Here is a 12,254-nt window from a genome sequence, read left to right as displayed (position 1 = left end):
CTTCCTCCCCGCCTCCCTCTCTCCCTTTCTTCCTTCCTCCCTCCCTCCCTCTCTCCCTCTGTTTCTCCCTCCCTTTCTCCTTCCCACTCTCCCTCCCTCTCTCCCTCCCTCCCATCCTTCCTTCCTTCCTTTCTCCCTTCCTTGCTTCCTGCCTTCCTATACTCTGTAAACTGAATAACACAATTTACTAGTCTTCACCTCCTAGTCCAGGTGCAGACAGACATATGTAAACAAATAATTTTCACACAGTAAACAGGATGTTAAAATAAAGCTATTTCTAAAGCACTGTTTTTAAGAGGATAGACTGCAGAGCCAGACAGATTTTGAATGCCTACTTCAGCACTTACCATCTGTTTGACCTTGGGCAAATCATCTTAATAATCTTCCTTTTCTGTGTTCAGTTTCTTCAGATAGAAAGGGTGACAATGAGAACACTTCCTTCATCAGATTCTGTTCAGCAGTAAGAGCTGATACAGGTTAAGCTCTCTGAACAGAACTTGGCACATTGTGAGCTCTTAAAAAGACAGCTGTTCTTACTATAGATGAAGGAGTTACATGCTAAAATATTAAGTCCAGATAGATAGAGTCTAATAAGATCCTCAAGTGGAAGGAATCTTGGGCCACCCTGCAGCACTACCCCCTTGCTGCTGGAACCATCCCAGAAGAAGACATTCCTATGTTTGCAAATGTAGTTAGCGCAGAGGCCGTCAGCCACGTCAATACCTGCTTACCTCATCTTTTCAACACGTTGCCCAACTCTGCATGATTGTTATCAAAGCACCACTCACTTATTTCTTCCAAGAAAAGGAGCCAAGAGTCATGATGTAATGCACAAAGATCTTCTGTGGTGACCTTGTAACTTCTGTGGTGTTGTCCACCTTGGCCATTCATTTAACATTTAAGTTTGTTTTGTCTCAAATGAAGATAAATATTTTCCCACCTTGCTTTGAAAATTAGCTAACCAGACCTGTAAGTCGTTTTCAAGTATTACATTGCCTTACAGACTACACAAAATAATCAAAACGATAAAATGTTCTGAAGTTGGACACTGTTGACTGAATTACCATTTTAAGATTTGGTTATGTATTTTCCTTCACAGTCTCTGTAAGTGTGTCAGCTCAATCTGGATACACAGTTTGAGTTACAGAACTGGCTAAGGCTTTGGGAACCTGTGATCAGGTTCCCTCACTAATGTTGCTTCCCTCTCTAAAAACATGCTTTAGTTTCTGCATTGCTCTACAGGATCCATTTTTCAGAATCTTTTAAGATCTGTACTTCATGGAAAATACATGTGAAAAAGGTCGTTAGGCAGGTGTTGGTTATCGTGAAAAGCGAACAAACTGTGGTTAAGAGGTTTGAAATGTTTGCCCTTTCCCTCATCTTTTTTTTTTTTTTTTTTTTTTAAGACAGAGTCTCACTCTGTCACCCAGGCTGGAGTGCAGTGGTGTGATCTCTGCTCACTGCAACTGATGCCTCCCAGACTCAAGCGATTCTCCTGTCTCAGCCTCCCGAGTAGCTGGGATTACAGGTGCCCACCACCACGACTGGCTAATTTTTGTTTTTTTAGTAGAGATGGGGTTTCACCGTGTTGACCAGACTGGTGTTGAACTCCTGACCTCAAATGATCTGCCCGCCTCGGCCTCTCAAAGTGCTGGGATTACAGCCACCACACCAGGACTTCTCTCATCTTTTCTAAGAATTCTGTAATACAGGGAGAAATATTAAAAAAAAAATGAACTATCCGTATATGCTGGGTAATTTATGTTATTAGATAAAGGAGAATTATGCATTTAGACAAAAGATATGCAGTTGTAGCTATTATATGTGAAAACTGCTGGTTAAAAATAGAGGCATACAGAACTTTCTAGAAGTTAGCTTGTCAGATATTGTCCTTGGTTATTAAGATGTGAATGCTCTTTTGGCTTCTTTTAATTGTATTTTATTAGTTCTCATAAGGACCACATATTTATTTTATAGCAAAAATGTTGACAATGTAAATTATCATGCAAGGTATAGGAAATACATTGAAATTCCTTTCCCTACATGGCTTTTCATGTCTTAATCTGCTCTTATTCTGGCTGTTTCATTACATTTGCTCTGTGGTTTGCCTTTTTCTTCATTTTCATTCTCACACTAGTTTCAGTTTTCATCATTTGATTCCAGGGAGTAAGTCCAGTGCTTGCCATTGCTGAAAGAGTGAAAAGTTTTTTTGTTTGTTTTGTTTTGAGATGGAGTTTAACTTTTTTGAGACACAGTCTTGCTCTGTCACCAGGCTGGAGTGCAGTGGCACGATCTCGGCTCACTGCAACCTCTGTCTCCTGGGTTCAAGCGATTCTCCTGCCTCAGCTTCCCAAGTAGCTGGGACTACAGGTGCACACCTCCACGCCCAGCTAATTTTTGTATTTTTAGTAGAGACAGGGTTTCACCATATTGGTCAGGCTGGTCTCGATCTCTTGACCTCATGATCCACCCACCTCAGCTGCCCAAAGTGTTGGGATTACAGGTGTGAGCCACTGTGCCCAGCCAGAGTTTCACCCTTGTTGCCCAGGCTGAGTGCAATGGTGAAATCTCAGCTCACTGCAACCTCTACTTCCTAGATTCAAGCAATTCTTCTGCCTCAGCCTCCCTAGTAGCTGGGACTATAGGCACCTGCCACCACGCCCGGCTAATTTTTTGTATTTTCAGTAGAGACACGCTTTTACCATGTTGGCCAGACTAGTCTCGAACTCCTGACCTCAAGTGATCCACCCACCTCGGCCTCCCGAAGTGCTGGGATTACAGGCGTGAGCCACTGCACCTTGTTTTGTTTTTTTGAGACAGGTCTCACTCAGTCACACAAACTGGAGTGCAGTGGTGCAATGATAGCTCACTGCAGCCTCAAACTCCTGTGCTTAAGCCATCCTCCTGCCTCAGCCTCTAGAGTAGCAGGGGCTTCTCTGGCAATTTGATTGTTTAAATTTTTTGTGGAGATAGGATCTCACTGTGTTGACCAGGCTGGATAAAAAAGATGAGTCAAATCCTCTTCAGCCTCTAAAATCATCAACAATTCTGAGGTTTTCATCTTCTTCACCTAGCACTCTCTGAATCTTGCTTTTCACCACACCTTTTTCCTTACTTCTCACAGTTTTTCAGCAGTTCAATTGCCAAGCATTTAGAGTGCTGACCTTACATGCAGGCCTCTCCTTCAAGGAATGAGGCACAGGATATTTGTGCCATTTTGGTTCATGACCTGATTCCTACCTGACTTTTTTATTCCTAAGGCTTTATCTTCCACATGCCATACTTTTCTTTTCTCCTTCTTTTTTTTTTTGTGAGACGGAGTTTTGCTCTTGTTGCCCAGGCTGGAGTGCAGTGGCATGATCTCGGCTCACTGCAACCTCCGCCTCCCAGGTTCAAGCGATTCTCCTGCCTCAGCCTCCTGAGTAGCTGGGATTACAGGCATGCACCACTACCCCCGGCTAATTTTGTATTTTTAGTAGAGATGGAGTTTCTCCATGTTGGTCAGGCTGGTCTTGAACTCCCAGCCTCAGGTCATCCACCCACCTTGGCCTTCCAAAGTGCTGGGATTACAGGCGTGAGTCACCATGCCCGGCCCATGCCATCTTTTTCTTGTATTTATTATTACTGGCCTGCATCATTCCACATTTGAATTGATCTTACCTCAACCTGATGCACAATTATGTATTCATCCGAATGCCTTCAGGGTAGCCTAGGAACCAGAATAGCACTGATTTAAAAGCCAAGCACCATTTCTTTGTATATATTTTATCTTCAAGCAATAAGTACTTTTATTGAGCATATATTGTCTTGCTTCTAAGGAAGAAACACAAGAAGCGAAACCAACCAAAACATACACTTTTAAACCTGTAACCAGGAGTTCACCAACTCTTCTTACCGCATTTTGGAGGCTTGAAGTGGTTGTGATAGTAGTGGTATTAATGAATAATGATTACCCTTTATGAGTAAGGCCCTATGTTGGGTGTTTGAATGCATCATCTCTAATTTTAACTCTCATGGCAGTCTGTGAGGCAGCTATCATTATTTTCCCTGTCATTTCACAGTTGACCAGACTGAAACACAAAGGTTGAATAAGCACTAGCTCACATATTTGGTAATAGTTGGGGTGGAGTCGAGATCTGAACCCAGGTCAATGTGACTTTGTTTATCCTTTTTCATCCTCGAGTTAATACATGTAAAGCTTTTAGAACAATACTTACATAATAAGCCTTTATATAGAAGCACTACATACATGTTAAAATTGTTATTTTCCCTGGGTCCCTTATTTGGTAATGTTAATTTTTCTTCTCTTCAGCAGGTAGTAGTGGCTTGAGGACATCAAAGGCTTTACTGTAGAAATGCTGCTCTGAGTTAGATCTATAATCAAGTACATGGGATTGAACAAGAATGTATATAAAAGGAGCAGGCAGATCTCTTGTACCCTCTCTTCACTTCCCTCTTACACATGCATGCTATTTCTTAGCGAAATATTTCAATCTTATAGAAAAAGCACTTTTCTCTACATTCCTGGGAAAGTAAGCTAATTTTATCCTGATAAACTTGCCTATCAGTTTGCTTCAGTAATCTTAAAGCTGCAGGAACATAAGACGTATTACAATTATAGCTGATTTGAGGTTGCCTTTCCTTTGGAATCCTTAACAACGTGAAATCATTTGTATCTGCTTAAAATGAGCTTTTAGTTTAATTTACATTGAATGAAATAATCTTCTATTTATCTTAGAATAATCTCAGAATTTAGTATGAGTTTTCCATCCAGAAAGGCAGATGGTGTTTTCAAACGTGGGTCTCTCTCTCTCTTTCTCTCTCTCTTTCTCTCTTTCTCTCTCTCTCTCTGTCTGTCTCTTCCCTGTCTCCCTCTCATGGACATCTGCTGAGCCACTCTTGGGGTGCCTGCTGTGGGCCTCAGGTTGAGTAGCTCCACCTAGGAGCTCTGCACTGACACGTGTCACCCATCAGCTTTGAAGCAGTATTGCTGACCAGATGGTTGGCATCTGCATGAAGTGCCAGTGCTTCTGCCAGATGCCCGATGGTGCTGCTAAGACAGATGGAAGGAGTCCTTCCGGGCCCTCCAGAGCCCCTCATTCTGGCAAGACCTGTCTTCTGGAATGATGTTGGTTCATTCCAAATGTTCAATCTCAACTTGAAAATATATTGGATTAGGCATGGTTCTTCAAGTAATGCACAAGCTCCACCTGCAGGGATGGGGTGTGACTGGCCTCTCCTCCTGGGGCTGTCTGTTCTGCCAATAGCCCTACCTGAGTGACCTACTCTTAGCCATGCTAGGACTCATACCGATTTAACCTGCAGGAACTGGGATCAACCATGTAGCTACCTGGGTTCATGTGCAGAATAAATCTCCCTTTCCCTTGAATAAGTGGATCTATTTCAACAGTAACTGACTTATCTATTAGTATCTTACACAAATTTGTCTAGCTCTACTTGTGGTGCGTTTCTCAATAGTTTGTTGGATTTACCTTGATGTATAATATTCTTTCTACCTCCACTGTATAAAGTGGGGGAAAGGTGGCTTTCTTCCCCCCACCACACAGGTATTTGCCAATGACTCTTTTTATTTATGAGGAGGAGGGGCAAGAGGAGGAGATGTGTGTAACCCTGTGGCAAGGATGGGACACTTGGATTGAACTCTAGGACCATACATCTTGAAAATTCATCACTGTGCCACTAGAGTAATGAACTTTTAAGTTTCTCCCATGTTGTTGTTATATATCAAACTATTTGTTTGTGCCTAGGAAAAGACTTAAGCTGGTTAGCAATATAAAATGCTTATTGTAGATGGTAGCCTCTTTAAAAAATCCAACAGTGCAATATATTTCCTTATACGCCCACATTCCCAAGTATAAAAAGTATCACTGTGAGTTTTTAAATAACTATCACACTAGCTGAGAGAATTACTTTATATTCTGATTGGCCTATAAAATGGTAAGAGGTGATTTTTATTTTTTCTTATAACTTAGGATTAATTACAAGATGCACAGACTTTCCATGTTATCATTGGCTTTATTTAAATGAGGTAGATTTTGCTTAGTGAGTATAATCATTACTATAAAAATTGAATAAATTGTTTGATCTTGAGTTAAAAAATCTGTCATATTAACTGTTTGTTCTTCAAGTTTATTGAAGCTTTTATACCCCTGTGTATACTCTGCTATATGAAGCTCCATTTGTGCTTTCTCGCAGTTTTCACTGCCCAAAGTGGATATTCACACACTGATTGGTTATCAGTCTCAATTATTGTTAATTACCTCTTTGTTTCCCACTCCAGGGTCCCTTGGTGCAAATATATACCTGACTCTGGTAGTGTGTCAGCCCTCATCATCAGCTTGAACCTTTTGTCTGGTCTTCACGTCTAATCAGCCCTTAGATTGGTTGGTTGTGTCACACAGATGCATTTTGTACTCCCTTCCTCTCCCATCTCCTTGGTCCAGATCTCACTACTGCTCTCTCAGACTAAAACTGCATTTACCCTGTTAACTGATTTCTCTGTCCTGGTCTTCTTCCCCTCCAGTTTATTTTATGTAATATGACTAAAATAATCTTCTAAAAATAAAAATCTATTACTGTAACTTCCCACCCTGCTGAAGGTACAGTCCAAACCTCTTACATGGTGTTCCAGGCATTACTGCCTTTCTCCAGCCCCCTTCCTGGTGGGGCCTTCCAGAGAACTGCAGGTCTCTGTACTCAGCACGGGGCTCCAGGCTTCAGAGCCCACAAAGCGTTCATGCTGCCTGAGATCCCCTCCCCACCTTTGTTTTCCTGGTGAACACCTCTTTCTTTTTGCCCCATTAAAATGGACAACTTCCCCCCAGTCTCCCACTAAATGAGCAAATATTTCTCCTCTCTCCATTGCCTGCATTCTTAATCTTGTCTCTTGTGGCACTTAATTACTGTATTCTGATTATGTGTCGACATACCTGTTTACTCATGAGACTGTGAACTCCTTGTGCCTGGATGTTCTTAGTCAACTTTGTAATCCCAGAGCCTAGTACATAATTTGACACAAGTGTGTGTTTAGTAAACATTTGTTTAATTGGTTCAGTTCTCTTCTAATTGTTCTCTATATTGGCAAACAGGTTACTAAGAGGATTAGAAGATTGGATCTTGGGTGCCTCTATGAGGTGTTCTTGTCTGATTAGCTCAATTAAGAGTACAGTGTTAATGAGGCCAAGGTCTTAACTTTCAATTCTGTGTGGAACAATTAACTTTGTACCTCAACTGTCAGTAACTTCAGTGAGTTGCATGGTAAGTTGCCTGGTATCATTGGTTCCAAGGCAAATGCGGAGAGAGAATGATTAAGCTCAAGGCAAATCCATCTTAACTATTAGACAAATGGAATTAAATATATTCCTTATTGATGTCAAAAGCATGACTTCATACTTCAGTGTGAAATGAGCACCTTGTTTGGTACACAGCACTTATCCACATGTACTGATGTACTTGACTCAAAGAGCTCTTTGCTGCAATAGAGGTGGCAGAAATACCACCTGGTCATCAGAGTTTTGCAATTAAAACAGTAATTGTCCATTCCCAGATCTTTAGGATGGCCAGCCTCTAAGCTTCTTGTCTACCCACCTGCCTCTCCGTGTCTGTCTTCCAGGTGAGACGATGCGCATCGCCTCCTCCGAGTTTGCTGATGACCCATGCTCGTCGGTAAAGCGCGGCACCATGGTGCGGGCGGCAAGGGCTTTGCTCTCCGCGGTGACACGCTTACTCATCCTGGCGGACATGGCGGATGTCATGAGACTTTTATCCCATCTGAAAATTGTACGTATGTAGAACTTATCACAACTTTCTTTATGTGAGTGGCAATCTTGACCATGTGTATTACGTCTCCGGCCTCTACTCTAGATGTTTCATTGCTCACCAGATCACTTCGTTACCTACCCATGTGAGGCCCACCCCCAACTTTTTCGAATAATAAAATTATATTCAATAATATATTCAAAGAGTTTTGTAAGACTCACTTGAATTATTATTTTTTTCCTAAAAGCTGAGAGTTTAGATTTCTCCCTACTTCCTGGAGTGTGTAACAGTACATTCTTTAGGCTACAGAGGCTAGGTGGGGTGGACCTGCCTTTGTCCTGTCTCAAGATTCAGAGCAATGTTGTTCCATGTGATGGTTCAGGTTGGGGTCAGCTCTGCTGAGTAGCTGACCACCTGTGCCCAGCTTACTGTGGATTACATGTTGAATATATTTTGCTATCTACTCTAGCCTTGCTCTCCTGTAGATATATGGAGTTTGAACCGTATATTGGCAATGAAAAGGGGCCCCATCCACATTTCCCATGGCTAAAGTCAATCTGGTTTCACCAAGCCTGGCATCTAAAAATATCTGGATTGGTTCTCTGGGTGGACACATGCTTGTCCCACTAACCCATAGAACACCATTATATGTGCCTTGCTTTTCATGGTTTCTTTTAATTCTTTTGTTTCGTAATAGAAGTGAAGCCCTGCTCTCATCACAAATTTTAATGGAATAGTGATTAAGGCTACCTCCCCAGTCCTTAACTACTGGTCCTTTTTCTGTTTTCCTATTTGCTGATTGGTATCTAGTTGCAACAAGGATGGTTCAACACTTTAACAAAGATGATGTAACTTAGCTGCTTGGCAATATGGCCTCTGCTTAGAGAATCCCTATACCATACCCTCATTGAAATATGATTCCGGAACAATTGGCACCAACTCTGGACTGATCGCAGGGTCCTTAGATGATGCGATGCAAGCCACATTTTCCTTTTTGGAGAACCAACCAATTGCTTGTTGGTTCCCCTACTGTCCTGGGCATTCCTGGATTATCATGTTTCCTATCAGCCAATCTTCCTGTCTTGTTTTCTTTATCAGTGAAAGCAGGTTATGAGGAGGGGCCAGGGAAGATAGGAAATGAATAACGAGAGCCTGTGCTCACCTCACCATTGAGCTCAGGTTTGTTCAGTAGGAGGAATCACCAAGAAATTACTTAAATCATAACTATTCTCTGTCAAAAAACCTTGGGCAGGATCTTCTACACAAGCTGGCCCCAATAAAGTAGCCTAGATTTCCAAGTTTTATATAAATTCTGGAAAAATATGAAAGGCCTCAAATTCCAACACCTACAGTCTGAGTTCCGAGGTCATAGACATAAAGGAAGCATATCTCTTTATGGCTTGTATACAGGTTCCTGAGGAGCAAGGGACACCAAGAAACTGCTTGGAAGTTTTGTTTGTTTGTTCGTTTTGTTTTTTCTTAGGAATTTTTCAGGGAATGGGTTCTGCAAAGCCAGGAAAGGCTCTTGAAATTGGATGAGGTGAGCAGTTTGAGGAGAGACTTTACCTATTTCAGAGGCTGTTGAAGGGCAGTACAGTACTATAATTAACTATTTAGCTGCTGGAGTCAGACTAACTGGGTTTAATCTTGGTTTGGTATCACTTACCATCTGTGTGGCAACCTACCAGGTAAATCTGAGATATCTCATCTGTTAAAGTGGGGCTAATGGCAGTGCAGCCTTCAGGGTGGTGGGGAGGTTTGAATGGGGATGATTCCTATGAAGCACTTATCCCAGAGAATGGCACAAAGTGAGTGTCCCGTCAATGGCAGCTGAGTAGGGAGTGTAAGATCACTGGAACCATTTGTAGGCTGCCATACTGGCTGCCGTTCCTCCAGCCCATCTCTGTTATATGCATCTTTTCAGTTACACAAAACTTACTTCTCAAGCATATTGGAAGAAAGGTTTTGTTATCTTTCCCTTACAGCCTAGTTAGTCTTCAAAGGCAATATTTTAAGATAAGTCTTTCCACAGAAGGACAATCTTCTTTTACCCCAGCAAGGAAATAATAGGACTGAACCTAAAAAAATTAACCTTCCATCTCACATGTCATTGTTTGCTGTGCTGTGGAAGGCCCTGTCAGCAACTGTCAGGGAGTGATGATGGGCTGAATATCCTTGCTGAACTGCCTACACTCCACACTCGAAAAGAGTGATAAATCCAGGGCCATGACGCCACGTGTGGTACCAGTTGCCTCCTGCAGTCCTGCCTCTCAGCCCACCTGTTTTGACCAGTGCCATTGGCTCATCAGATCACAGAAGCCTAATGTAATGGGGAATCAATTGCAATCTCTTCTCCACAGAGCCGAGTAAGGGAAGTTAAAAAAAAAAAAAGATTTAGCACAAAATCATGGAAAGGTCAACCTGGCAATATTAAGTAGTCCTGTCAGACTGTCAGTAGTAAAATTAAAAATGATTGTAGACTAAATAACACATTTGTTCTACTTAAAGCGCAGCGTCTGTAGCAAACAGCTGTGGTGGAATGTTGCTATCTTGTGGAGCAAATGAGGAACTACAGTTCCTGGTGCTGTCAGGTGTTTTCTCTGATGAGCTCTTGCCCCTACCCACCTGCCCCGCCAAAAAAAAAGAGAGTATGTCAGTAATTCATTGCAAACAAACGTAGCACATAGTTCTACTCAGTAGTATGTCAGTTCTTTTGCGCAGAAGCGTATCTTCTCAGGACTGATAAAGAAATCTATTGTCTGCAAGCTTCTATTTATTTGTTTTTCTGTAACGCAGGATGAAGAACATATCAAATATCTTTACGTGTTTTGATGAAGTAAGTTAGAAAACATTTACACCTTTCTCAAGGATTTTTTAAATAAAGAATGAGTTTCTTTACCACCTGGATGGTAAAACATAGATGAGAAAGAAAAGAGTGACGGTTGCTTTCTCATAAGAGTAAAGTAGTGACTCTGGTTTTCTAGTAGGGTTCAGATTGAGTAATACCCTGTAGTGAGACTACAGCCTCCTGCTGTGTTAACTGCTACATATCTCTTTTACCTTTAAGTGTTACACAGAATATTCTACTTTTTATCTTTTTATCTTTTAGGCCATATGTCAAAGTTTTATTTGCATTCTTTCCAGATGTTAATTTTTCTCATCTCTGAGTAACTTGGAGGAACATGGAGAGAATTACCTTTTTTCGCAGCAACTTATATTCATGTTTTTTCATTAGCAGTTCTCCAGGTTGATGAAGAATAGTCACTTAAGTAATCATGGGCAAATGTTGTTCAGCCTCTAAAAATGAGTGACGGATTAGGAGCCCTGCCAAGGTCATGTGGCTTGGCAGTGTGTAGGTCTCTGCATTTTGCTACTTGACAATTATGTTTAGAAACTTAAATGTATATGGCTACTGAGAAGTTCTTCTCAGATAACACATAGATATCTTAGTGCTCAAGTTATGCTACTTGTTTGCTACTTGTGCTATCATGCAAGTATTTGTGGTACTTTAATATTGAGTTCTCTTTGAGTATATTATATTAAAGATTCACATGACTGCAAAAGGCTTTTGCTGCTGCTGTTATTTTAAATTCAGGAGGATAGTGATGGAACAGTAGGTGACTTAGAGTTCTAGTGCCCACTTAGCACCCAAGCGAGAATTTAATGCTCCTGAGTAAAGTTAAGTAATCATTTACATTTCAAACATCAATTAAAAATACTGAATTATAATCAATTTTATTGTTGAGGCTGCTGGCAAATGATTTCCTAGCCAGATACCTGGAATATCCTGCAATCAGTTCACATTGTCAGTGTGTTAAGTTGATATGTGGCATCCTGGAATTTTAAAGGAACGCTGCATGTCAATCAGTGATCATGAAGAGGGACATTTATTTTCCCCGGGCTCTGAACTAATGTAATCAGATTATATTGTCAATTATTAGCATGAGCGATAGCATGACACATAAACTCATCTAGATGTGTATGTCAGAGAAAACAATCACCTTCTTTCTATCCTCAGGCTAGATCCTGGGATAATGATGTTCTTCAATATTTGATAATTTCTCTCTAGAAAATGGAATAGCAAGATAGAAAATAGCAACCCTTAGCTTCTCAAGAAGTCAAGTTTCCTTAGTGGCTACCAGAGGTCAAATATATTGCTGCTGTTCTAATGTGGTGGGCGGAGGGGGGCATTGGTGAGACATGATGATCTTAACATTAACTGTCACTTTGTGAGTTTAGCATCAAATAGCCTCATGCAGCCTCAGTAGTGTATTATTTCTCAAGTCTGCTGTTTAGTCCTGAAGTTCTAATGTGGCTCTTGTGTTTGAATAACAACAGTCAATTGGTATTATAAAATAGTCTTGTCCCTCATTATAAATGCAGAAAATATGGCCCAGGTTTTTAGCATATCTTTTCTGTCATAGCTATCATGATATTAGCTTCATGCAGCTGCATTGTTCATAATTTATTTAGTT

The 12,254-nt window shown here is 41.1% G+C and overlaps 1 protein-coding gene across 3 annotated transcripts in view; it reads left to right on the top strand.

Moving 5' to 3' along the window:
- Window positions 1–12,254, top strand: part of CTNNA2 (catenin alpha 2) — a 1,160,134-nt gene that overhangs the window by 356,507 nt on the left and 791,373 nt on the right. For all 3 annotated transcript variants that reach the window (XM_045368554.2, XM_005575464.4, XM_005575466.4), the window contains exon 4: window positions 7,634–7,800. In XM_045368554.2, the coding sequence (XP_045224489.1) occupies window positions 7,634–7,800 (167 nt within the window). The remainder of the gene's footprint in view (window positions 1–7,633; window positions 7,801–12,254) is intronic.

This window comes from Macaca fascicularis, chromosome 13 (assembly GCF_037993035.2).
Source record: "Macaca fascicularis isolate 582-1 chromosome 13, T2T-MFA8v1.1".
Classification (NCBI taxonomy): domain Eukaryota; kingdom Metazoa; phylum Chordata; class Mammalia; order Primates; family Cercopithecidae; genus Macaca; species Macaca fascicularis.
The sequence above is the reverse complement of the archived record's forward strand: the minus strand, read 5'-3'. Positions and strand labels throughout refer to the sequence as shown.